Source organism: Chanos chanos, chromosome 5 (assembly GCF_902362185.1).
Source record: "Chanos chanos chromosome 5, fChaCha1.1, whole genome shotgun sequence".
Classification (NCBI taxonomy): domain Eukaryota; kingdom Metazoa; phylum Chordata; class Actinopteri; order Gonorynchiformes; family Chanidae; genus Chanos; species Chanos chanos.
In genome coordinates, this window is record NC_044499.1 from 9,217,929 (window position 1) to 9,241,979 (window position 24,051).

The 24,051-nt window shown below is 40.1% G+C and overlaps 3 protein-coding genes across 4 annotated transcripts; 2 read left to right on the top strand and 1 right to left on the bottom strand.

The window, feature by feature from the left end:
• Positions 1-2,065, bottom strand: tmem70 (transmembrane protein 70). The gene is made up of 3 exons (XM_030775642.1): positions 1,793-2,065; positions 1,483-1,591; positions 1-599 (listed from the first exon to the last, which is right to left on the bottom strand). The coding sequence occupies exons 1-3, from the start codon at positions 2,000-2,002 to the stop codon at positions 154-156; spliced, it is 765 nt and encodes a 254-aa protein (XP_030631502.1). The 5' UTR covers positions 2,003-2,065; the 3' UTR covers positions 1-153.
• Positions 2,066-2,248: 183 nt separating this feature from the next.
• On the top strand, positions 2,249-5,014 carry elocb (elongin C paralog b). The gene is made up of 4 exons (XM_030774532.1): positions 2,249-2,335; positions 2,891-2,927; positions 3,894-4,037; positions 4,414-5,014. The coding sequence occupies exons 2-4, from the start codon at positions 2,924-2,926 to the stop codon at positions 4,602-4,604; spliced, it is 339 nt and encodes a 112-aa protein (XP_030630392.1). The 5' UTR covers positions 2,249-2,335; positions 2,891-2,923; the 3' UTR covers positions 4,605-5,014.
• Positions 5,015-6,284: 1,270 nt separating this feature from the next.
• Positions 6,285-15,644, top strand: cop1 (COP1 E3 ubiquitin ligase). 2 transcript variants are annotated; one of them, XM_030774556.1, is made up of 20 exons: positions 6,285-6,792; positions 7,599-7,658; positions 7,803-7,900; positions 8,060-8,124; positions 8,340-8,459; positions 8,543-8,611; positions 8,709-8,768; positions 8,879-8,970; positions 9,353-9,413; positions 9,537-9,651; positions 9,823-9,958; positions 10,632-10,775; positions 10,926-11,034; positions 12,230-12,311; positions 12,448-12,564; positions 12,701-12,818; positions 13,026-13,150; positions 13,490-13,650; positions 14,742-14,786; positions 15,337-15,644. In XM_030774556.1, the coding sequence occupies exons 1-20, from the start codon at positions 6,500-6,502 to the stop codon at positions 15,352-15,354; spliced, it is 2,088 nt and encodes a 695-aa protein (XP_030630416.1). In that variant the 5' UTR covers positions 6,285-6,499; the 3' UTR covers positions 15,355-15,644. The 2 variants fall into 2 exon arrangements, with proteins under 2 accessions (XP_030630416.1, XP_030630417.1); XM_030774557.1 differs by having other exon boundaries at positions 9,356-9,413.
• The last annotated feature ends 8,407 nt before the right edge of the window (positions 15,645-24,051 follow it).

Sequence of the window (24,051 nt, forward strand, 5' to 3'; positions counted from 1 at the left end):
TTTATTCGCATACTTTATTCACAAAAGAGGCTTTTCTGCACTAAACAAAGTGACATCCTGTACTAACTTCAGGGACAATCGTGTATTTGCACATCAGCAAGGTATGTCCCAGAACATATGAAACGTGCAGTATTTGATTTTTAAAGCTACAAATCAGTTTTTATCCGGTTTGTTTACTTCATCCAAGTCAAAGGAGAAGGGCTGATCATAGCCCATGAGATGGTTGTAGTCTTGGGGCAATGGGAAATTCATTGGATTCACGAGCATGGAATGATTCTTGGCATAAAAACTGGTGAACATCTGACTGACGCTGGGTATTCTGACGTCCTTCTGGTGAAACACAGTCTTTTTCTCCACCAGAAGTGCACTGTAGGTGATGGCGGTGTACGTGTCTGTCTCTTCGTTGTGGTACAGACGCAGCACGTAGCCTTTGGTGAGTAGGTGAAGAAGTACCGGTGTCATGAAGGTGAAAAACCCAATGAAGGTACAGAAGATTACTTTCAAGGCGAAACTCTCAACTCCAATGCCCGTCTTCATTAAGACGTACGGCATCACGCAAAGACTGAACATGCTGCTCGAGTAGGAGAAAAACTTCACACCTGCAGTTAAGATAAAACCACAGATACAGAGGGCTTCAGAAGGTGAAGGTCTTTTGTGTACACAGTCTTCCTACAATTTATGAGTGTAATGTATTCCCAAGAAACTCCTTATAAAAAGAATTCTCCCAACTCAAATAAATAATCATTAATTTCAATGAGGGAAAAATGTATACTCCTGTGCCACCAAAAGTGACACCCAGTAATGCTATACAAAGCATTGAACCCCATGTAATGGACACAAATACATAAAAATAAGTTATCATAACACAAGCTAACCAGGCATTTTCATATCATTAATTACTCTATAATATGGTTGTTGACCGGGTCTCGTTAAGCTTCTTCGTGACTATAAGGCATCGTACACTTACAACGGCGGAGCGCTTCCCAACATGCACCGCTGTTGCATGTATGTAGCCTACATAGTTGCGAGTTGTCTTGTCGCAGTCATTGCGTTTAACTTGCACACTAATGCGTGTGTCTTTGCGTTATACTAACATTAAGACCGTCCTATACAAAGTGTTCTGTTATAAATAATTTTCTGCAAGGGTCGTGATCAAATGTAAAAAAAAGGATTTTACCTACTATTGTTATTTTACTCTGGGTCGACACTACAGTACATTAATTAATGTTTCAGCTGTTCGCAGGTCGCGGGTGATCAAATTTAATCGAATTTGATTTGATCGCACTCAAAGCTCGGGAGATGCAGAAAACCCTAAAGTCGCCCTCGCAAAGCTGAGCTCTCGCAATCCCACAGGGAATATCTCAGGGGAAGACTGTATCATAAAGTATACATTAGAGGTGCTGACACACTTGTTCAATGTATATTTAATTTAACTTGGCTGTAACAACGCCAATATAACCACAGTGTGAGAGAGCGAAGTACCAAGGACAGCTTTGCCCAGGTTTCCAGTGTAAATGAGCTTTCCATATTCAGACGGGCTAGAGGACGAGGAATAACTGCGGACTGCATTCTGCACTGAGAGTGGCCGAACCTGTGGAAACATAAATTGGAGATCCCATTACTTTCAAATTTAAAAGGGCTTCATGAAAACGACCGTTTCACTTATATGTTTTACACTGATAGCTGGTATTACTAAACTAGCCATGTTCACTGTTAAGACTGACAAGCACGTGTGGTATGATATGAAAGCTTTAGCACCAGGCCGGATTAAAACAGTTCTTTGGTTATCTACCTTATTTGCTATTGCGTTCAGAGATGACCTTCGAGTTACATGAACTAGGTATTCCTGGCTTCTCAGAGGTCTAGAATGAAGGATGGCAGAGGAGCAAAGGTGTCGAGCGGTGGACGCAGAAAAAATACTTGTATAATGAGTGCATCTGAAAATGTGCTGTTGATAACTCGGGATACAGCGCAATCCAGGTAAATAACATATACGATGCATCGTCGAATTTCTTCCGTCAGAATCTTAACGCGTTTTTTAAATAGAATACACCTAAATCGTCGCCGTTCGCTGTGCCAATCCGGAATCACATGGTTTTCTTCGACGGGTTAAATGTTCAAAAATAAAAGTGGTGATTTGAAAAGCTCGCCTGCTTTGGTGTGAGTCGACAAAATGAGAGCGATCTCTCGCAGCCACCGAAGAACTTTTAATTTGAAAGAAAGTTCAACCGGATGTGATTTGTTTCGATGAACATTTCCTTTTCAGTTCTTCGATCGAAATATTTAACAAATCGCCTCAAAAGAAGGGGAAAGAATAGTCTAATACTATTATAAGGTGAAGAAAAATGTAACTTTTTTGTTCAGTGTAGTAGCTGGTTTTATATATCGTCTTTTTAACAGTCGACAACACAGACTGTGCTCTACATGTACTGGGTTTTTCGCCAGTTGTCAACTACGTAGCGATCCAAAGGAGCAGCTGTCTCATGAAACCTGTTTCTAGTACTTCTTTCCAGTTTTCAGGACCCATCGAGAAGCACATTTTCGGTCTAATTCTGCGCTTCTTTTCTTGACAGGGCTAATCGGTGGATTAATGAATAGGTTACAAATGCGTCCCCACACTCTAGTTCTAGACACACAGAATGAATTCAGCCAGTCAGTTTTACGTTATTCCCTTACCTGGGCGTTTCTGATCTGACTTTACGATGTTATATTCTTTAATTTGGTATTTTCCCATCTGTTGTTATTTCGAAGGTCATTTAAGCTGTAGACCCTAGTTGTTATAACCTTCTGACAAGAAGCCTGTTACTTATGTTTTGTCTTTTTACAGTAGTAGTGTTTTGTTTGAACATTTCGACCCAATGATGTTAATCATAATCTTCTTTATTCACAGAGAACTTTTAGACTCTCTACAACAACAATCGAAATGGGTAAGTTTGTATGGTAATGTTATGTTTCGTATTAACTAGTTGCCAGCAATATTATAACCAGCTTTTTAAGTCACTGCAACTGGATATCTTGAATGGTTTTTTAATACAAAATGGAGAGTATTGAAAAGTTTCACCAGCACTTAGGCAAGACCAGCGTTTCTTAGCTCCAGTCCTGAGGATTCACAAGACAGTACATTTTTACTGTAGTTCAGCATTGTCGCCCCTCGCTCAGCCTACCTGCATATCACTGAGTATTAACTAACACGTGCGGATTGATCAGCAGCCAGGATTGAAGTTAAGCAATAGTGAGACATTATAATTTGTGAAATGAACTCGGTAGGGGAATTTTCAGGAAGGGGGTTAGAAATGAGGTCGGGGAGGGGCGGGTGTTGGGTGCTGTAGTAATCACTTTCCTTCTTTCCTACAACCACTTGACTTTTTATACTTCACAGAAGTCCGTGGTGATATCTGTTTGTCTTTTGTAAAATAAGGGCTCAATATTAGAGAAGGCTGTTATCTGAGATCAGTGATTGATGGATGTTGAAAGATTTTAGTTTGCAGATTTATGGTTTGGTTGTCCCAGAGAGCAATATTAATGTTTAGGAGTCAAATGATGCTGAAGGTAACAATGCAGGTGTAGTTTGAAAACTGACAGCTTATCTAACATGACCCAAAGCTTGTGGGTTTTTGATGTGCCATATTGTTCTATTAAATTGAGATTAACATTGATATGTAGACAACCCCCCCCCCCCCCCTAAAGCAGGAAGTCGTATCATGTGACTTGTAGCAGTAATCAGTGCTCAAAGCTATTCATTTATTGTTGACATGAAGGTTAACTTTTGCATACTGTTACACTGATATTAGCTTTGAAATTTGTTAAGCTTTTTGTTTACAGTTCTGAAGAGTAAATCAGCTTGGTTACAGCATTTCACCATTTCTTGGTTTCTTTTAAACAAACCTTTTCAGATGTTGAAGAGAAGACCTACGGTGGCTGTGAGGGGCCAGATGCTATGTATGTAAAGCTGATTTCTTCTGATGGCCATGAGTTCATCGTGAAGAGAGAACATGCCCTGACATCCGGCACAATCAAAGCTATGCTGAGCGGCCCTGGTGAGTTCTGTTTGCTAATTCAGCAGTGTGATTTTACATTGTGTAAATGATTTTATTTATTTTAATTTTTTTAAGATACACCATGTAAAATAATGTAGATAAAAGAAAAGATAAAATATCTGCATGTCTGCACAGAAGTTCATATTATTGCTGCTGCATTTTCTTTAACATTTACATTTGTGTCATTTTTGAACGTTATTTGAAGTGACCAAGGAATGGTGTCAGATGTGATCAGGTGTAGTTTATTATCATAATAATACTCATTGCGTATATCTCTGCTTTAATTCATCATAGTTTTTGAATAACTGAAAGAAAATGTTGTTTATAAATGTCTTTTTTACCGTGTTCTGATTCGGCTTCTCTCTTTGTGTTCTAGGGCAGTTTGCCGAAAATGAAACGAATGAAGTCAATTTCAGAGAGATTCCATCTCACGTCCTCTCCAAAGTGTGCATGTATTTCACATACAAAGTTCGCTATACCAACAGCTCTACAGAAATACCAGAGTTCCCTATTGCTCCAGAGATAGCCTTGGAGCTTCTCATGGCTGCAAATTTCTTAGATTGTTGAAGGTGCATAGTAATACTAACACTTGCACACACACACATACACACAAAAGACATACTCACAACCATGCATGTTCTTAGTTATTAAATGATGAACATTGAAACATCTAGTATCTATTTATTTTATTTTTATAATACCTAACGCCTTGAATTTTGCCAAAAGAATAAACAGATGGTGTTTTTTTGAGGGTAGGCAGTGAGGTATTTTTCGTTGTTTTCCCTTTTTTGTTTCTCCTTTTTAAAAAAAAAAAAATATCTTGGTATTGAGCAGGACTATGAATTGACAATGTGTTTTGCCTGAGTATTAGCTGTTCACACGAGTGTTGCAAATTGAAAAGGTTTATTAATCAAGCTTGTGTTCTGCAGAGGTCGTGTATTTAACAATGTGTCCAGAAATAAAAGAATCTGACCCACCCATTGTGTTTATCACCAGCTTGCATGTGGTGATTTGGTCATGTCTGTTGTATTGATGGATTTACTTACCTGTGTTTAAATGCCTGTCCACTGTGGCATGTCACTAGCTTGACCAGCTGTGTGCTCCTTAAGCAGTGCAGCCCTGTACTAGCATTGTGTTTATGAAAAAATCGTCATTTACAATAGCATGAAGCAAAGTTCTTCCAAAACATTAGTGTCAGATCATGGATAACTTTGTAATTCATGTATGATAGCAAATATGAATACAGTAAACCTACCCTCTAAACAAATGCAAATATGAATTCAAAATTCTAAATGAAATGCAGCAAAAGAAAAAAAAAAAAGTTTGTGACTGAACTTTGAAGCCATCTAATTTGGTTAAAGCGCAGAAAAACTTGATTGCGTGCACATTCAAAGATTCACCACATGATCTTCAAAATGTCTTGTCATTATACCTAATAGGCATGACAGCACTGTTACACCTCCATATCAAAGTGACATTATCTGATATTTGGTCAGCATGTGTTATATCTGTTGCACGAAATTGTGTTGCATCATGTCGGAGGATGTTACAGTGCCCAGAATCATAGTGATGCGCTGTCTATGGTGAAGTTTAAACCTCAGCCAATAAATTATTCACTTACTAAGAGTAAACATGTATTGATAAGATTTACTGTGAAAGGGATTTAGTATGAACATCTCCTTCACATGTCCATATCATTATTATTTATTTGGGCCATATCATTTGTAGCAGTGCTGTGATACAACATGAATGTGTATTAAAGATAGGAGTGCTGTCTATTTTTTGTTGCTACCTCAGATAAATATAGGTGTCTTTGATATGGTGAATATGTCATTAAATTATTCTGTACTTAAAAAGGCAGGGTCGTTTTGAATGCTACTTAATGGCTGTATTTAGGGCGAAATGATCACAATTAAGATCCAGATACATTTGCTTTGGTCTAAATAGGTAGAAACAAAACCAAATCCTTAATGTATGAGAATGTTTAGGAATTTTGACAATAAACACGAATGCATTTCTACAATTAGAAAATGTAACGTTTCGGGTATGTTTGGACTTTTATTTTGACGGTATTATGGCCAACGTATCGCCATATTTGTGGATTACTGGCGTTTATTGGCACTCACTTCACTGAACTAGGAAGTTATTGCATCCATCGGGTTGGACTGTAATTCCTAAACCGTTCGGATTTGTCAACATTTTTATGGAGAGTTATTTAACATTTTCTTGAATGGTTCGAATTTTCTGTACATTTACACGAAACAACTACTTCAGAAGTGTCCTTCAAAGATCCATTCAGTGACTGCAGAATATTTGCTTGGACAATTCTTGCTAAATCTTTGCATTAGCTGGCTAACTAGCAAAGCTTCTCATATCGCCGCCCGAATGCAGTGAAGTGTCGGGGTAGCTAAGCTAGCCACAGAGGCACGGCCTTCCAGGGAATTACGGAGCCGTCTTTTATAATGTCAAGCAGCCGGCAGCAACAAGCTGGAGGTGGACCTGGTTCTGGTCCTGGAACAAGCAGTGGCAGCAATAGTAGCGCCAGCAATGCAAATACTGGGAGCAGTAACGCTACACATGGGACCAGTTCTGAGGATGGAGTGTCTTCACGGACACTGGGATCGGGAGGCGAAGGACAATCTGTCGCCACACAGGGTGGTAGACCTGGTTCATCCAGTGGAAATTACAGCAGAAAAAGACCTCTTTACAATGGTCTTATTAACCCGTATGAGGATAAGAGTAATGATTTTGTGTGGTGAGTATTGCATTTGCGCTGGTTGCTAGCCAAATCGTTGGGAAGTTTCTGCAAGCTTGATAAATAAGTTAACACTAGCATAGTTAGCGTAGTTGTTGGGAGACTCGAAGAATTACGAAGGATACTCCAAAATGTAGTGTGTCGTATATGCGGAAGCGACTTCTATTCTGTATTTAAAGTGCTTTTTAATACAGGTTCTTGAAATAATAGGTACATTTTGTGAAGAGATCCATTTGTTATGCTAATGGGTGAGATAGCAAGTTAACGGTTTCCATCTGACACTTTAAATGGTAAGTTACTTTTATTGTGGTAGAATGTAAACTATCACGGTTTTGAATCGCTTGTCCGGTAACAAAGCTACATTACGTCAAGTCACGCTCTTGAAATATCCTCATGTATAACGTTATGTTTAGCAGACAACAGAACTGACAATAAACATGCGAACAGCATAATAACATTAGCTTAGCTAGTCAGGCACTTAACTTGTTGCTTAAATTATCAGATAGTTGAAATAAAACCGCAAAACATGACAAACAGCAAAATACAGACTTTGATATCGCAAACTTGTTCGCAGAATTCTGGAAGTGTAATTGACCAACTTTACACGTCACGACCCTGATAAAGTCACTTCTCTCTCTCTCTCTTTCTCAGGCTTAGTTATCAGCTGCAGTGTGACCATTTCCCCCAAACCCTCCTTAGCTTTTGAAGCTTTACGTACAAAGCAGCACCATACAAATGTAAATATGTGTATGCATGTGTGGACAACAGTCCACATGACCTTTAATTGCCGTTTCATTGTCTTTCAGCCCCATATGTTTTGAAATGATAGAGGAAGCACATATGACAAAATGTGGCCACAGCTTCTGGTACGTTTTCTTTAGTGCTTTCTTTACTGACAAATTTAACTGTGTATGAAACCTGGTTTATCAGACATGGCCATGGTACATATTTTATCAGCTAACAATTTGCTCTTTCTTTCTTTCTTTCTTTCTTTCTTTCTTTTGCTGTAGTTACAAATGTATTCGACAGAGTTTGGAGGACAGCAACAGGTGCCCAAAATGTAATTACATAATAGATAATGTGGATCAACTATATCCTAACTTCTTAGGTGAGTACATCATTACCTTATGGGTTCAGGTTGGATTTGAATTTTTCAACTTGTGGAATTTAAATTTAACAAAGCAGTACAGGGCTTTGACCCCCTATCAAACAGTCTAGTTTGATACGGGCTAAAAATGATTGTTGCTTGTTCTGTGTCATATTGCAGTGAATGAACTTATCCTTAAGCAGAAGCAAAGATCGGAAGAAAAACGCCTAAAACGAGACCACCCTGTAAGTTAAATGATACAACAGTTGTTTCAGTGTTTGACAAGGAGCTTTCCAATAGACAGAAATATTTTTATTTTAAAAGAATAAATAAAGTCATATTCGAAATTAACAAAAAAAAAAAAAGTGTCTGCTTTTGTTTTATTTAAGCTACATGTTCTCACCTGTTTTTTTTCTTTCTTCCTCTTTTTTTTTTTTTTTTTTTTTTTAAATAAAAATAGAATGGCACCAGATGGCAGTTTTTCCAAGACGTTATGGGCACAGAACAAGATAATCTTGATTTAGCCAATGTCAACTACATGTTGGAACTTTTAGTGCAGAAAAAGAAGCAGCTTGAAGCAGTGAGTATATCTCTTTATCTCGTCTAAGGTTTGCTTGTAGGCGTTCTGAACCGTATGAAAGTCCCTTTTGCATTTCTTCATAGGAATCACAAGCAGCACAGCGTCAGATCCTAATGGAATTTCTGAAAGAAGCCAGAAGAAATAAAAGAGAGGTATGAGACTTTTGCGTGCCGTCGTTCAGTATTTAAACGCGATTATCTAATAAAATACGGGGCTAATTTTTGCTGTCATGGTCATTGTAATGAACAGCAATTGGAGCAGTTGCAGAAAGAATTGAATTTCCTGGAGGAAGACATCAAGCGCGTTGAGGTAAAGAGATGTCACACACTTGGAAAAAAAATGGAGAAATACCTATGGTATTTGCTAAAGAACCCAGGTGTTTAACAAGCAGCTCAAATTCTGCTGTTTCTTCACCTCAGGAAATGAGTGGCTTATACTCTCCAGTTAGTGACACTGATCCCAACTTGGATAGCACCGTTCCTCAGTTTGAGGCTCACTCTCCCGCACCCAGGTAAATTTGACCTCAGCTCAGCATGTTTTACTCACCTGATTTAAGGTTTACACCCATAGCAGGTGTGATGGAAGCAAAACATTGTTTTAAGAAGTGTAATGGCCTCACAGAGACGTGAGAGGAGGCTAGTGTTTTGAGTATCAGTGACCCGTTAGGGCTTACTGTAACCCGTAGTTAGACTGTAAGCCAAATGATTTTTAGACAGTCCTGTATACAGTAGAATGATTCTTGTATGGGCAGGTGCGACAAACACTCCAGTTGTCCTCAGTGTTTGATCGTAGAGATCATGGAAATCTCTGTTCTTGAACCACATATATTTAATTAATATTGATCTTGCATTGACGGTGTCATTGTATTAATATTATTGTAATTCTTTGTCTAGCAGTAGTATCATAGACCCCTCAGAGTACATCCAACCTCCTGGATTTGGAGGCAGTTCACAGGTAATTTTAACCTGCGTTTTTTTTTTGTTGTTGTTGTTGTTTAAAGAGTCATTCCTTAACTTACCAAGTACAGGTACACTCTTGTTTAAAAAAAAAACAAAACAAATGTTTTTACCCCATCAGGGTAAAAGGCAGACGTGGTACAACAGTACCCTCGCATCTCGACGGAAAAGGCTTACGGCACACTTCGAAGATCTGGAGCAGTGCTACTTTTCCAACAGGATGTCCCGAATTACAGGTTAGTGTCTTACCAATGACTGACTCTCTGTTTTATGATCGAGTAAAAATAATAATATAGGTTTTGGACCAATGATCATTTGTAATTCAGTGGTAGCGTCTTTGTCGGCTGTTTTAAAAATTGCTCCGCAATTCCACTGAATCTATATTTTTATGCCTTTTTTTTTTTAAGATGACAGCAGGACTGTCAATCAACTGGATGACTTCATGGAGTGTCTCTCAAAATTCACACGCTACAATTCTGTGAGGCCCTTGGCCACCCTCTCATACGCCAGTGACCTTTACAACGGCTCCAGTATTGTGTCCAGGTACAGCCATGCCCTTTCAACAGCATTGTTCTGCCTTTTTTTTTTTTTTATCTGTATGAGCTCATCTATGCCTACTTCCCTCTTACTGCCAGCAGAGGGTAGTCTTGTGCAGCAGTGGAGACCTACACCCATCTCCGTTATGGCCAAGGGGACTTTTATGTTGCTCCCTTTCGCTATAAATCGTTTCTGAAAGAGACAGGCCTCGTATCTGGGATCCGTCTCAAATTGGAGGCTCTGTACATCACTGACCGTGTGCCAGTATTTCAGGCAGATTTCTTGTTAATCTGCCTGGCATTTTTATAACGCGATATCAGTCTCTGAAGACAGGGGATTTATTAAGACTAAATAAGGTCACTCAAACAAGATTGTCAGCAAATTACAGTTTAAACCGAAAGTTTTACCTCGTGGAACACAGTGTAGAGATTGCAGTTGCGTTGATTATGGAGCGATAGCGTGAAGACACCTCGGTGGCTCAGGCTGTAGAGATAATATGAGGAGTGTGCGAGAGAGAGAGAGAGAGAGAAAGAGAGAGAGAGAGAGAAAGATGAGATGGAGAGAAACAGAGTCATCTTGAATGACGTTTGTGGAGAGGCAGATGTGAAGAAGATGAGAAATCTGACTTCTTTCTTTTTTTTTTTTTTTCCCCTCTCCTCCCCTTCGTCCATCTTTGCAGCATCGAATTTGACCGTGATTGTGATTACTTCGCCATCGCTGGCGTCACCAAGAAAATTAAAGTCTTTGAATACGGGACGGTGATCCAGGATGCCGTGGACATTCATTATCCCGTCAACGAGATGACGTGCAACTCCAAAATTAGGTACGGATCGACTGCGAATCAAACCGAATCGAGAGAATCAAGTGTCTGGGATGATTACCAGTTTTTTGTGCACAAACCACACTCAGTGTTTCCTCTCTGTAATGGTTTTTCTCTCTCTTTTTTCTTTTTTTTTTTTCTTTTTCTTTTCAGCTGTATCAGCTGGAGTAGCTACCACAAGAACCTTTTGGCGAGCAGTGATTACGAAGGAACCGTCATCCTGTGGGATGGGTTCACAGGCCAGAGGTCAAAGGTTTATCAGGTACCCAAACGACTTGCTTCCGATGTTCTCCAAAAAAAACCCTCACATTCGTCTTATTTCATCTGATGAGCTTCGCCGTCTTCAGCCACGAATCGATCCCAAGTTTACACATCTGAAATGTTTTCATTTGGATTTTAGCACCTTTAGACAGTAAATTAGATATTTGTTAGTTGAAAAATGTTGTCTGACCCTTAAAATGCTAGACAAACTCATTTAATCACCCGCTGTTTTGGAACTGAATGTCCCTATCTAATTTATTAGAGTACAGATTTTCGAGGTTTGTTTTTCTGCAGGCCTGTTACAAAATTAAGATCCAGAAAATAAATACAGAATGTTGTGTTCGCGAGGGGAACTGATCCTGTATCAGCAATTTTCTCTTAGATGTAGATATGGGCCTAAAGCTCATTTTAAGGAGATAACTTATTTTACAATGCGTCGCTTCATGGGTAATTCTGCTTCAAACCACAAGGGGGTCCATTAGACAGATGCACTGTCGATCGATTCTCTGATTGGAGGAACAAGCTACAGTCTGTTATCTTGTGTCAGTGGCGGCTTAGGTTTCACTGATCAGTTAGGCTGCAGTTGACCTAAATACACCTCTGTCTCTCACAATTCGCATAACAAACGCAGAACACATTGTTCAGCATATGTTCACTATCTTGTCATCTTTAGAGTCATGCGAAACAGTTTGTACAGTGGAGGAGTGAGCAGGCTCGCCCAAATGAATACCTTCCATATGTTCAAATATGTACAAAAATCACTCAAAAGCAACAACAAACATCTGACTTTAAACAACTTGGGATACTGATTTGTAAGAAAGGCTAGAGAACACAAAGCCTTGTGGACAATTCACATACAAAGCACACGAATGGATAATTTCTTATTCATCATTATTTGAAAGGTTGACGTCATTTTTAGTGTTGGTATTTTGGGACTTCTGTAGTTGACACATTGTCTCTGGACTTTGACCTGTTAATCTCTGTAGCACATTTTTGGTTGCGCCTGTCTGTGATTTAAGAAAAACAAAAAACAAAACCAAAAAAAAAAAAAAAAACCCCATGGGTTATCTTTCCTACAAAGCTTGGAATTAGGAAGTCTGATGTAAATTGATATTCACCAATTTGTACATCAGCTGTAGTTTTTGACATTTGTTCTCACTCACTGTGCGGTGTGTGTGTGTGTGTGTTTCTTACAGGAGCATGAGAAGAGATGCTGGAGTGTAGATTTTAATCTTATGGATCCCAAACTCCTTGCTTCAGGCTCAGATGATGCAAAAGGTAGAGATGAAAGACTGTGCCAGCCAGTCAGTCTCAGAAATATTAGATCACATATGAAAAATACAGTTACAAACAAGACGTTTTTATTCCTTGACACATTAAGAAGGGTAGTAAAGGAGTCTCTCTTGTTTTTCAGTTAAGTTGTGGTCCACCAACCTGGACAACTCTGTCGCTAGCATTGAGGCCAAGGCCAATGTATGTTGTGTTAAATTCAGCCCGACTTCAAGATATCATCTCGCCTTTGGCTGCGCAGGTACGGCATACGTTGCTTTAATGGTCGTTGGTGTAACTTTGAACCATTTACCCTTGCTTTGTTTGCTTTGTACTGGACACCTGTCACACAAGAACGTCATTAGGAAACTCACTGGTCATGGTTTGTCCCTCCGCAGACCACTGCGTCCACTACTATGACCTGCGCAACACTAAACAGCCCATCATGGTGTTCAAAGGCCACCGGAAGGCAGTGTCCTACGCCAAGTTTGTCAACGGAGAAGAGATCGTGTCTGCGTACGTCCCCCTTCTCTGAAACCCGTCTATCGAAATATCGTAAAACGTTACCAACGACTGCTTCAGTCGTTTGGGTCTATGTCCAATACGTTTCGAGAAACGAGCAGATGTTGTTTTGTACCATTGGAAACGTGTAGTCTTACCTGAAATTTAGTACACGTCGTGGTAAAGCGAAGCTGTTTAACACGCTGTTGTCTAAATGAACAGCTCCACAGACAGTCAGCTGAAGCTGTGGAACGTGGGCAAGCCGCACTGCTTACGCTCTTTCAAAGGCCACATTAACGAGAAGAACTTCGTGGGACTGGCCTCCAATGGAGACTACGTAGCGTGCGGTAAGTGGGTCCATGCAGCCCTGAGATGTAGCCTCGTCCTAGGTCCTCTCCGATACCTAAGGTTTAGGCGAATTCACCTGTGGTAAGCCTAGCTTATGGAAAGCCCAAGGTCTTGCAGGCAGACCGTACGGAGCGAGAGGAGAGGGTGTGTGTGTGTGGGGTGGGGGGCGTGGGGTGGGGGTGTGTTTGTTGTCTCTGAGATAGATTGAGGATATTAATATCGTATCGCGAGGCATTAAGTCGTCCGTTAAGACGTAACGAGTGTAAACTCATTCTGACAGATTTTCTTGATAAAGCACTTCATCACCAACGCCGTTGCTGCTGATTCCTCCCCAACAGGAAGCGAAAACAACTCGCTTTATCTTTACTACAAGGGGCTGTCCAAAACGCTGCTGACGTTTAAGTTTGACACTGTGAAGAGCGTGCTGGATAAAGACAAGAAAGAGGACGACACCAATGAGTTTGTCAGTGCTGTCTGCTGGAGAGCGCTGCCAGATGGGGTAAGCTTCGCATGACTGATTGTTTTTTTTTTTGTTTGTTTTTTTTGTTTGTTTTTTTATGGTAGTACCTCTTTAAATGACAAGCCCTACAATAATGAGAAACAGGGAAAAGGTAAAAAAAAAAAAAAAAAAAAAACTGTTAGCAGTGAAAGTAAGGGATATGGTTAAAGAGGGTAGAGATAAGATCAAGTCTTGTACAGGAATGCATTGGTTTATGTTTTTTTTTTTTTTTTTTTTTTTTTTTTTAAACATAGTCTCTCTCTCTCTCTCTCTCTCTCTCTCTCTGTCTGCTCTGCCTCACACTGGGTGTTGTGCTGTTAAAAGCCTCAGCCTGTGTGGTGCATGCTTGAAATGCAGCTCTCCCCCTGTGGTAGTTATACCCCATGCAGGGCCTAAAGCATTACCAAAGCAACCCTTTGCCTGCCATTGAAGAGAACAGTTTCTCTATGGCTGCAAAAAAACAATTCAAAAATATCGCATATTATTAGCACAACTCATCATTCAAATAAGGTGGAAAAGGGAAACAAAGGCTTTTCTGGATGCGGGTGCTGTTTCTATTTATTTCTTTTTAGTAAATCCATTGCCCTGAAATGTTAGCTACAACCTCTGGAGCCATTTGCATGTTGCATAACCTTTTACACTTGCCATTTTGTTGGGAGAAAATAGGAGCAATAATTGTGTACAGGGCAGTCTGCTGATTCAGCTGTATTTCTGCCCACTGATTTGGAGTTGCTCAATTAATTCACCCCCCTCACACACACCCCTCTTTCTCTCTCTCTCTCTCTCTCTCTCTCTCTCTCTCTTAGCTGCACATAAATTACTTGTTTATGTAAATGTCTCTAGAATATGGTAACTGTAGCAGTCTGCCTAACAAGCACATGATAAGGAAGAAAATAGAGATATTAGTCGGAAGTAGACTGAAATAACAAATAAATGACCATGTTGTAAAAAGCAGATTCTTTCTATTTGTTGTGGCTGGAACATTGATAAGCGTGCTTCTTGGCATTTTTTATTTATTTTTAAATAAGAAAGCGTGACTTTGCGTTTTGTATTTGTTAACTTCATTGCTCTTCTCTTACGTTTTCACTCAGGAGTCTAACGTGCTCATTGCAGCCAACAGTCAAGGAACAATCAAGGTTGGTTAAATGTAGAAGTTCATGCTAGCATTGCGCTCATGCATTGTCGTGTAAAAACAGCTTTGAACGTACAAGGAGAATTAGACGGACCGGTATGTTCACTTTTTACTCCCCCTTTTCTCCTGGGCGCGTGTCTGTCAACATAAACTGTTCGAGCTTGTAAGTTTGTGTGTGAATGTAATTCAATCATTTACATATTGCACTTGTAAAATTGGTTTGGAAATTATATTCAAAAAATATTAAAACTGTCTACTCTAAGGGAACTTAATGCTGTGAATATTGAAAAATGATACACTCTTTATTGTAATTTTTTTTTTCCCCACCATCTTTTTGAAATGCTCTGTGGGAAATGAATGAAAATGGAATCGTCCCGTTGGCCACCGTCACATCTGTATATTAGTTTCATTAAATACCAGTCTATATCAAGGGAAACCTATTCCATATTTTAATAGAGACTGAATATAAATTGAACAGTGTTCACAGGTGACAGCTTTTGGTGAAGAGCAACAACATTGTTTCATTTTCTGACAACTATTTTCTTTGTCTTAAGGTACTTGAGCTGGTTTGAAGGTTGGTCTAAATCAGCCGGCGGAACCCGTGTGAAACCACGGCTCGGTTCCTCACCTGGGAAACCTGAGACTGGAACGTAAAAGCTCGGATGAATAGAAGCCGACATTTCCAATGAAAAAAAAAAAAAGTTTGGGAAGAACGGACACGGCCCGAAGTCTTTTTAATTTTTAATCAGTAAAACTGTTGGAAAAGACTTGATGTCCATCTCACATTCTAGCAGTGTGAATGTGTGAGAGAAGCAAGGCGGAGCGTTCCGTGAGGTGTCATAGCCCTACTGCATCTTTTGAAAGTCTCTTTTTCGAAAAAAAAAAAAAAAAAGTTGTTGAATAAAGTTATTAATAAATAAAAGTTATTGCTGAGTACCTGAACATCTCTAATGGTAAGCAGATGGAGCGGGAGGGAGGGGAGGAAAAGGAGGGGGGGGGGGGGGGGGGGGGGGACTTGTTCTCAGCTGGACTCATTTCAATACATGTGGACTTTTGTGATAAATCTAACCAGAGCAAAGCTACATAACGTTTAAGGCCAAAGCACAAGACCAGAACATGATGAAATGATTTCTGTTGTGTAAATTACCAGTATGTTTATGCATCTTTTGAGCCTATTGTATTGAGTTAATCTTTTTTTTTTTTTTTTTTCTCTCTCTCAACGTATATGTTCATCAGTGGATTATGTGTTTGACAATTCCAGCTATGCCAATTGACTTCCTAGCTGGAATTATTGGATCTCAAATATTTTGTTTTTCTTTTCTTTCCTTCCTCCCCTACTCTTTAAACGTTTCTAGAAAAAGCATACGTCATCTATTACGCAACCACAATTGAGAATTGGGTCATTTTTCGTAGCATCTTAAAAACCATACACACACACACACACACCAAAGTGACTTTAATAATATTCTTGATTTAGGCTCTGCCTTTTTCTTGTACATTTTTGGACAGTTTTTTTTTTCTAAGAACCTTCTGGGTTTTCGGTGGTGCTTTTGATGTACGTAAGAGAAAGTTGAGCGCAAATCAAAAACGATTTTTGCAGATTTTCATTGTATCCTTAGATTTTGGCACGAAAAAGAAGAAGAAGAAGAAGGAAAAAAAAAAAAAACCTGCCTAACCATGCTTGATGAGAGAATTTTGCCATCTGTTATGGCTGAGAACACTTGAATTATCAAAAACAATTTCATACAAATGATTCAAAAATATGAGATAAATCATGAAATAGTCAAATGTTTTCTTAGGTAGTCTTTATGAATTCACTGTGTGTGTGTTTTGTTAAGACTATTTTACAATCATTTGTGACGTGGCTGCTCAGTTATCGTTACCTGTTCCTGAACAAGTATTTATTTTCATAATTTATAGAACATTTGAGTATTTGTGGACTTTAAACCCATAATAGCAGTAGGTATTTGGAGTCATTACTCTTCAAGTCTCCAGCGTCACCGTAAATCTATGTGTTCATGTGTACTTTTCAGTTCACACACATTAACCTCCTCATTTTATGTCAATAAACCATTCATTTCTCATTGGTAATTTGCTTGTTCTTTTTGTCAGTCATATGCACGACACATGTCAAATGTCAGACGCAACCAAAACAGTACTGGTTAATGCCGTAGAAAATGAGACGCGTCCTTTATCCGTAGCGGAATGACCCTTAAAAATCCTTGAGAAATGTTTATCGTCTGGATAAAAAAAAAAAAGAAAAAAGTGAAGCATTCTCAAAACAGTGCCATTGGAAATGTCCCGGTAGCAATGTCAATAGGCAAAGAATGGCTTTTATGACAGCCTTTGGATAACTGCCATATGAGACAACACTGGAAAGGACTGTTACATGTGGTATGAGATACTACGCTATAATGAACCATTACACTTAATAGGTTTTGGCTTGCACACTGACAAAGTGCTGGCATGAATGTCAAATTGACAAGCTACTCTAATAAAGTACCGATATAATGTGACTTTATCAGTGATACCATACAGAGTTCAAGTTATGTGTAGAATACTGCAGGTGATTTTACAAAAGATGTGCGACAACTTGGATTCAGATTACTGTCACAACACAGTCAATCATAACCGACATGTACCTGATCTTGAATTGCTGAGTGGATCGTCTGTAATTGCTGAATATTTTGACTGCATTAAGTGGTTCAAACCACATTTTCCAGCTTGCTACTTTTAAGATGAAAGTATCTTAATGCTCTGCAGACTTCAACTTTTCTCACTTTTGTCGAGTCTTTGTTGTTGTTGTACTCTAAGGTAGCTGTTTCCTCTTAGTGAAATGTCTTACTGCTGTGACGCCTGAGGTCTGAGGTTCACCTTACCGCTGTGTGACTCCTGAGGTCTGGGGTTCACCTTGATGTAACGGTTCTGTGTAAAAGGCCCCCTGGTGCCTCACAGTCTAACTGCATCATTAGATCCCAGAGAGAGAGAGGAGTAAACCTGACTCCTGCTGTCCATCACTTTTCTCACACATAAAACACTGAGTGGAGTATATGTGAACATAAGCATTGAAGTTTGTTTATGTCTGTGCGTTTCTCTCACTCTCTCTCTCTCTCTCTCAGCTACTTTCAGTTGTTTGTTTAACCTTTATAAGCATAACATTAACTTGCGCTTGCAGACTCATTACCAGAAAATAAGAAACTCTTTAGGTACCAATCAAAAAATGAGTCATAAAAAAACCTTAAAGCTCTAAGAGACAAAACAAGCCATGTTTAAAGCTGATTAGTGTGCTCTGTCTTCATGCTGAAGCTTCTTAATGAGGTAAAAGTCTCTTCTTTTAACGCTTTACCTTATGTTCCAGTGTGTGGTGATTTAAAAGCTGTTTACTCTCAGAGGGACAGCTTTTGTGCATCAAAGGTTCTTGTGTGTGTGTGTGTGTGTGTGTGTGTGTGTGTGTGTGTGTGTGTGTGTGGAGGGTGGGGGGGGGGGGGTGTGGATGTGTGTGGTGATGTATAAGAGTTTCAGCACAAGCATTCAGTCTCTCAGGTCAGGGCATAGTCTTTAAAGGCTTTCTCTCGTCTCCAGAGGACAAAAAAAGAACCATTAAAGGTTCATGCCAGCCAAAGTCATGAATGCTAAACAATAGTCTAATTTAGGTGCATCCTTCCATGAAGCGCCACACAACAGTATATAAATTACCGGCATAAAAATGCCTGACAGGAGCTGGAAGGAGGCAAGATGGTATCTTGCTCCATTACCAACACTACAGAGGCACTGACCATCTTCAGTTCAAATGAAAAACGTAGCTGTCACAAAGGACATATTGAATGTTCAAAAACGATTGCTTACCCCTGATATCTGAGTAATGCAGACTAGATAGGCAGTGTATGATTGACCCCATCTGCATGATCTGCAGTGCTTTGCAGCTGTTCGAAGCCTCCTCTCAAGCTATTTTGGGAATTCATGAAAGACATTTATTCTGTTTACCCAGATGCCCACCGTGTTACAGCCGCTATAAGTGACGGTAATAAACATTTTATGCTCGAGAATAACACCTTGTCGCAAGCAGATTTATGTCAGAAGAGTTCAGGGCAAACCAGAGCATCCTGGGTACAGGACTGTCCGGAGTTTTGGCACTAACACCCTGTGAAACGAGGCTCAATTAGCCTCCTGTGCGCGGCGGACGTGATTTTTCCATGGCAACATGACAGTGTTTCCTGCTGGAGGTATGACTGTGCAGGAGTTCAATAGCTCTTCAATAACAAGGGCCTTTCACTCACTGTAGGCTTTATGAAATTCATCTCTGGATCCTGTTGTCCACACGCTACCGCGTGACACGCTGGTTAAGTTCGCTCCAGCGTTAGCCGGGCAGACACGTTTTGGGTCCGTCTCCCTCGTACTAAGGCTATCGCCCAGAGTCCATTCCTAACGAAGAGTATCCAGGGAAATATTTCTTTCAGCAGGGATGTTTTGCCAGTCATTGTGCTCGGTGCTGGACTCATAAAACTGTCTGGTACACGTCTGTGCCTTGTTCAGTCTGGACTGATGAATGCAGACAGGGCTAGGTCTATCCTTAGGCCTAATTATAGCACCAGTCCCACATCAGCCTGGCTCAGTAATACAAGGACACCTCCACAGTTGATTTTCTGTCTGAAGCGACTGCTTCTCCTGCAATTTCTTCTAGCCTCTGCTTATTTTCAGCTGATGACAAAAAAAAAAAAAAAAAAAAAGAAAAGAAAGAAAAAAAAAAAAAAAAAAAGCTCCACAGCCGAATGGGGAGCAGAAAGCTGTCATTGTTCTGTCCAAAATACAGCTTTTTGTATTCTGCTCATGGATGCAAAAGATTGGCACTACCTCCTGTTCCAACTGTCTTTTCTAAATTGGTTTGACAGAAAAACCTGCCCATTATTTTGGTTCCCCCTCGAAACTACAAGCCCATCAAAATCAAAACGAGATTCTCCTGAAATATGCGCCCAAGGGAACAGAGTTTTCCTCCTACCTGTGGAGCTGGCAGTGGACAAACGCGGGTTAGATTATGGCGTTAGATTAAGGGGCAAATGACTCTGTTCCCTCTCTCTCTCTTAGACCTTATGTGTGTTGTGATGCTGTTTATTTTTCACCAGATAACGTTTAACCATAGTGACACAAATATGTATCCACAGAAAGGATACCCACTTATCTGCAATAAATACAAAAGTTCTCTCTAATGGTTTCTGCGCCGGCTCAGTAATTTTAAACCATTGTCAGGAAAATTAAACGCTGACGTCGGTGGAGGAGCTAAGGTTAAAGCGTATCTAAATTCGAATTGTTCAGAGATGACTTAGAAAAGATTGCAGAAGGGGATGCTCTTTTTTCTTTCTTTTTTTTTTTTTTTTTTTTTTTTTTGCTAAGTGTCATTGTGTCTTAGGATAATTTATGTGTCATATGATCAGTCAAAGATAAGACCATGCTGGTGGATTACAGTGATACTTTTAAAAACCTGTCCTCTTGCTCTGTCATATCTCTGCAATTGTTTCTGTCTCCACGCTGGAGGAAGATAAGAGCAAATAGACAGAAAAAAAACCCCACTGAAGTGTCTGAGAGACCAAAAATAGATGAAAAAAAAAAGCCAAACTCCTTTATCTCATAGTCATACAGTCTCCATGACAACAACAACAACAACAACAAAAAAAAAAACAACCACAATTTTAAAATTCTATCGTATCGAATTTGATGATAGACTACAAGGCATTTTTGAATTATGGACTGCTGTGTTTCTCTCTGTTCTGTAAAACTGAAATGTATGTCCACGGATGTTAATGTCAACCGTTCGGAAAAACAAAATAACAATTTCCTTTTCCTTTCTGTTGTTACTCCTCTGAGACGTCTGCCACATTTGCTCAGGCATTCATTCAGTCACGTACTTTAATGCACATAGAAACTGACAGTGCTTTATAATTCAGACGGTTTGAAGTTAAATACCAGCAGTCCTTTGAAGTTATCGCTGGTACCTCCTTGGTCCCTTGATTCTTCCAGTTCTAACCCTATAGAAGGAGCTAGACGGCCTTTATGAGCGGATGAAAATCTCCAGGCAGTCTCGGTCTGGATCCACGGCTTCGGCAATCCTTTCCACTGAGCAGAGGCAATTAAAATCGGAACAAAAAAAAGGGTCCCTCCATGCAGGCCAGGAAGAGATATTAGCTTCCAGTGCGTGTCTTTAACATAAAACCAGTTACAGAAAAACGGGGAACAATTTGGGCTCAGTGAAACAGTCACAGCCCTTAATACAAATGTGATGTGTAATTTTTTTTTTTTTTCATGTCCCACTTTAAAAAGACATCCTCAACGCAATTTTTGGTGGAAATTCACATAGTCGCATTTTTGGACAGAGTGAACAGGATTCAGGTTTAAAAGAACTACAGATTTATGATGGATGTAACAGAAATATGTTATACTGTGTTCAGTTTGATGCATCCACACATTACGACTAAAAAGCCATGACAAGCATGATTTGATATTGTGCCTTTTGACACCCTCATGCACTGGCATTTTGTATCTTGGACAATAGTTCTACCTACACAAATATTATTTTTCTACTATTAAATGATCAGTTTGTGTTTACATTACATACATGTGAAAATGAACGTACTGTACAACATAAAAAAAAAAATCAGAATGCATGTTGTTCGCTTGTCAAGCTATTCAACATATAATGCGCTGTAAAAAGACTAAGTGGATTAGTATTCTGTGGCTGTGGAGAGACAGGACTCACTGAAGGTTCCAGCAGGGGTCTGGTGTCAGTGGAGACCTGTGTGAAGAGAGCCTTTGCCTAAGACAACCTGGCATTTAGCCTCAGTTCTTCTCTGCCTCTGGATGTTGTCATATGGTTGTTATAGAACAGCGTGAGGTGGATTATTCAACCTCACACAAACTCATGCGACAGAGAAAACACACACACACACACACACACACACACACACACCAAAGACAAAACCACAGACTGCCTGGTGCTCGCGTCAGATGGAGATGCCCTGTTTATGCTTCTCTACTTGTGTTGTGCCCTCGGGGCCAAACAAGTAATTGGATTTGATGAGAAGAGAGGAAAAAAAAAATGCATAAACAGCTGTGTGCATATTCAGACACGCTTAACCATATTCATGACATATCTGATGCCACAGAAGCATTAATAAAACCGCAACTTGACTCCTGCAGTAAAAAAAATCAGCGTACCGAATAGTTGGGTCGAGGAAACTTAAATTTTTGGAACGACAGATACCACTGAAACATTCTTATATTCGGCCTCTGATGACCCACGGGGAAAGACTTAACTAAGCCTCACTGATGTTCTTTGCCAACATTTGTCAGCTACTGACAGTACATGCATGAGCATCTACCTCTAACAGAGAGACATTTAAAGCCATGCCTTTGATGTATGATCAGTGTGTACTGGGATCACTGTTTAGCTATTACCATCATGGTCACTATGCGCTTTATAGAATATGTGATGTCATTATTTCACATATCTGAGATAGAGGTGAAAGTGCACTGAAAGTGGAGCAGTAAGAATATGTTATCAAACTTTGTTAAGAAAAAAAATAGAAAAAGGGAGTTAAAAAGAGTCAAATCCTTGCTCTTGGGCAGAATAACCTCTGCTTATACTGAGTCCTGAGAGGCCGATGACTATTAGCTTAGTTTGTCACTCTGGGCGGCAGATAACCTATATACTCGACTGGTTATCATCTCTCAGGATTAGTGTGTGCGTGCGTGTGTGTGTGGTGAGTGAGAGAGAGAGAGGGAGAGAGAGAGAGAGAGAGAACAGAGTGAGAAATAACGAGAGAGAAAAAGAAATAGACATAGAAGAGACAGACAGACACGCAGACAGACAGACAGACAGACAGAAAAAGAGATGGAGAGTGAGTGCCCTCTCTCTCCTCCAGGCCAGCAGGAGCCCTCTGAAAACCTGCTCTCAACACTCTGCAATCCTTCTCTCTGTCTGCCCTTTGGATCCTTGGTGTCCATTACTCTATTCCCCAAGCACTCCCCTGCCACAAGGTGTCAGTTCCTCCCTAGACCTGTCCGTCAGAGTGATGGGCAGCCAGCAGCACATAATTGATTAGAGATCATACCAAGTTAGAGGATGAGGTGAGGGTTACTGAAGGCAAAGTATAAATTATATTTATCAGAGGCTCAGAGTGTCATACAAGGCCATTACCTTCCATTGCAGACAGAGAGGTAAACGAAGCAGTACACATGAACTGTGTTTTTTAGAGGTCACAGAGAGAGAGAGGAGATAAATGTCAGCCGTGACAATCAAGCCAAAATGTAAATGAGGCCCCTTAAAGCGGATAGAAAGAAAGTAACCAAATGAATAAATAAAGCCAGAAAAGCGGGCCACTAACTTAACGAAAAACATTGCAAAGACAGGTGGTCTAGTGAGGGCATAGGCAACCACACTGCTTCGTTTGACCGGACCGCGGAGGACTTTTCCGGAAAGCCGTAACGCGCACAGAGGTTCGCGCTACGTTCCCCAGATCCACATCTGGTGCCCCGATCACCCAGAGGGAGGCGCTATTGCAGCGGTGGGGACACGACCCCCTGCCTTCTCCTCATCCCGAGAGCACTGCCAGTTGTGTCGGTGTGGATGGGGAGGCCAAGCTGGGAGCACCGCTGCCCAGATTTGGGAAGCCTCAGTGGGTGGCTGGCCAAAGCGTCTCTGCTGTGCTACCCAGGCGCCTCTGGGTCAATTTTCAATTTACGCGTTTCATTAAAGTTTACAGAGACAAACCATACACCGAGGCCACGGCCACGTTTTGGGTCGATTAAACTATATTGCGTCGCATCGCGTTTCATTTCCTTGAATCATTTTTTCGGTTTAACACTACTGTTTAGTTATTCTGGATTTTGAACGTTTCAGTTGAAAAAAAAAACGTCACATTTGTAATTAACGATAAGCCTGACCATTAGAACGCTGTGGTAAAAATGGCTCATTACAGCTGTAATGTGATTCTTTTTTTCTTTTTTCTAACTGTACAATTCTGTAGATACAGGAAATTGTACAGAAATTCATAGCTGCCACTGTGTGGAGACTCTATCTTGTTCTGCGATGAGGAGCGTGACGGTAGATGGAAGAAACCTAAATACAAACTGCAGAGCGGCCTGACTGAGATCTGCGGGCCAGACTTACTTTTTCTTTTTTTTTTTTTTTTTTTTTTGTAAGACTGGTAGATTACTCTATTCAAATGCGCCACAAGCACGAGTTATTTCCACACCGCGGCCAAAAGATTCACCCCAAA

Bases quoted from the DNA above. Each gene is read 5' to 3' on its own strand.
- cop1 (XM_030774556.1), top strand. From the start codon at position 6,500: ATGTCAAGCAGCCGGCAGCAACAAGCTGGAGGTGGACCTGGTTCTGGT. The intron at 9,414-9,536 runs GTAATTTTAACC...TTACCCCATCAG, and splicing joins GATTTGGAGGCAGTTCACAG to GGTAAAAGGCAGACGTGGTA. The intron at 12,819-13,025 runs GTACGTCCCCCT...CTAAATGAACAG, and splicing joins GGAGAAGAGATCGTGTCTGC to CTCCACAGACAGTCAGCTGA.
- elocb (XM_030774532.1), top strand. The intron at 4,038-4,413 runs GTGAGTTCTGTT...TTTGTGTTCTAG, and splicing joins AGCTATGCTGAGCGGCCCTG to GGCAGTTTGCCGAAAATGAA.
- tmem70 (XM_030775642.1), bottom strand. From the start codon at position 2,002: ATGCATCGTATATGTTATTTACCTGGATTGCGCTGTATCCCGAGTTAT. The intron at 1,592-1,792 runs GTAGATAACCAA...ATGTTTCCACAG, and splicing joins TGAACGCAATAGCAAATAAG to GTTCGGCCACTCTCAGTGCA. The intron at 600-1,482 runs GTACTTCGCTCT...TCTTAACTGCAG, and splicing joins CCTGGGCAAAGCTGTCCTTG to GTGTGAAGTTTTTCTCCTAC.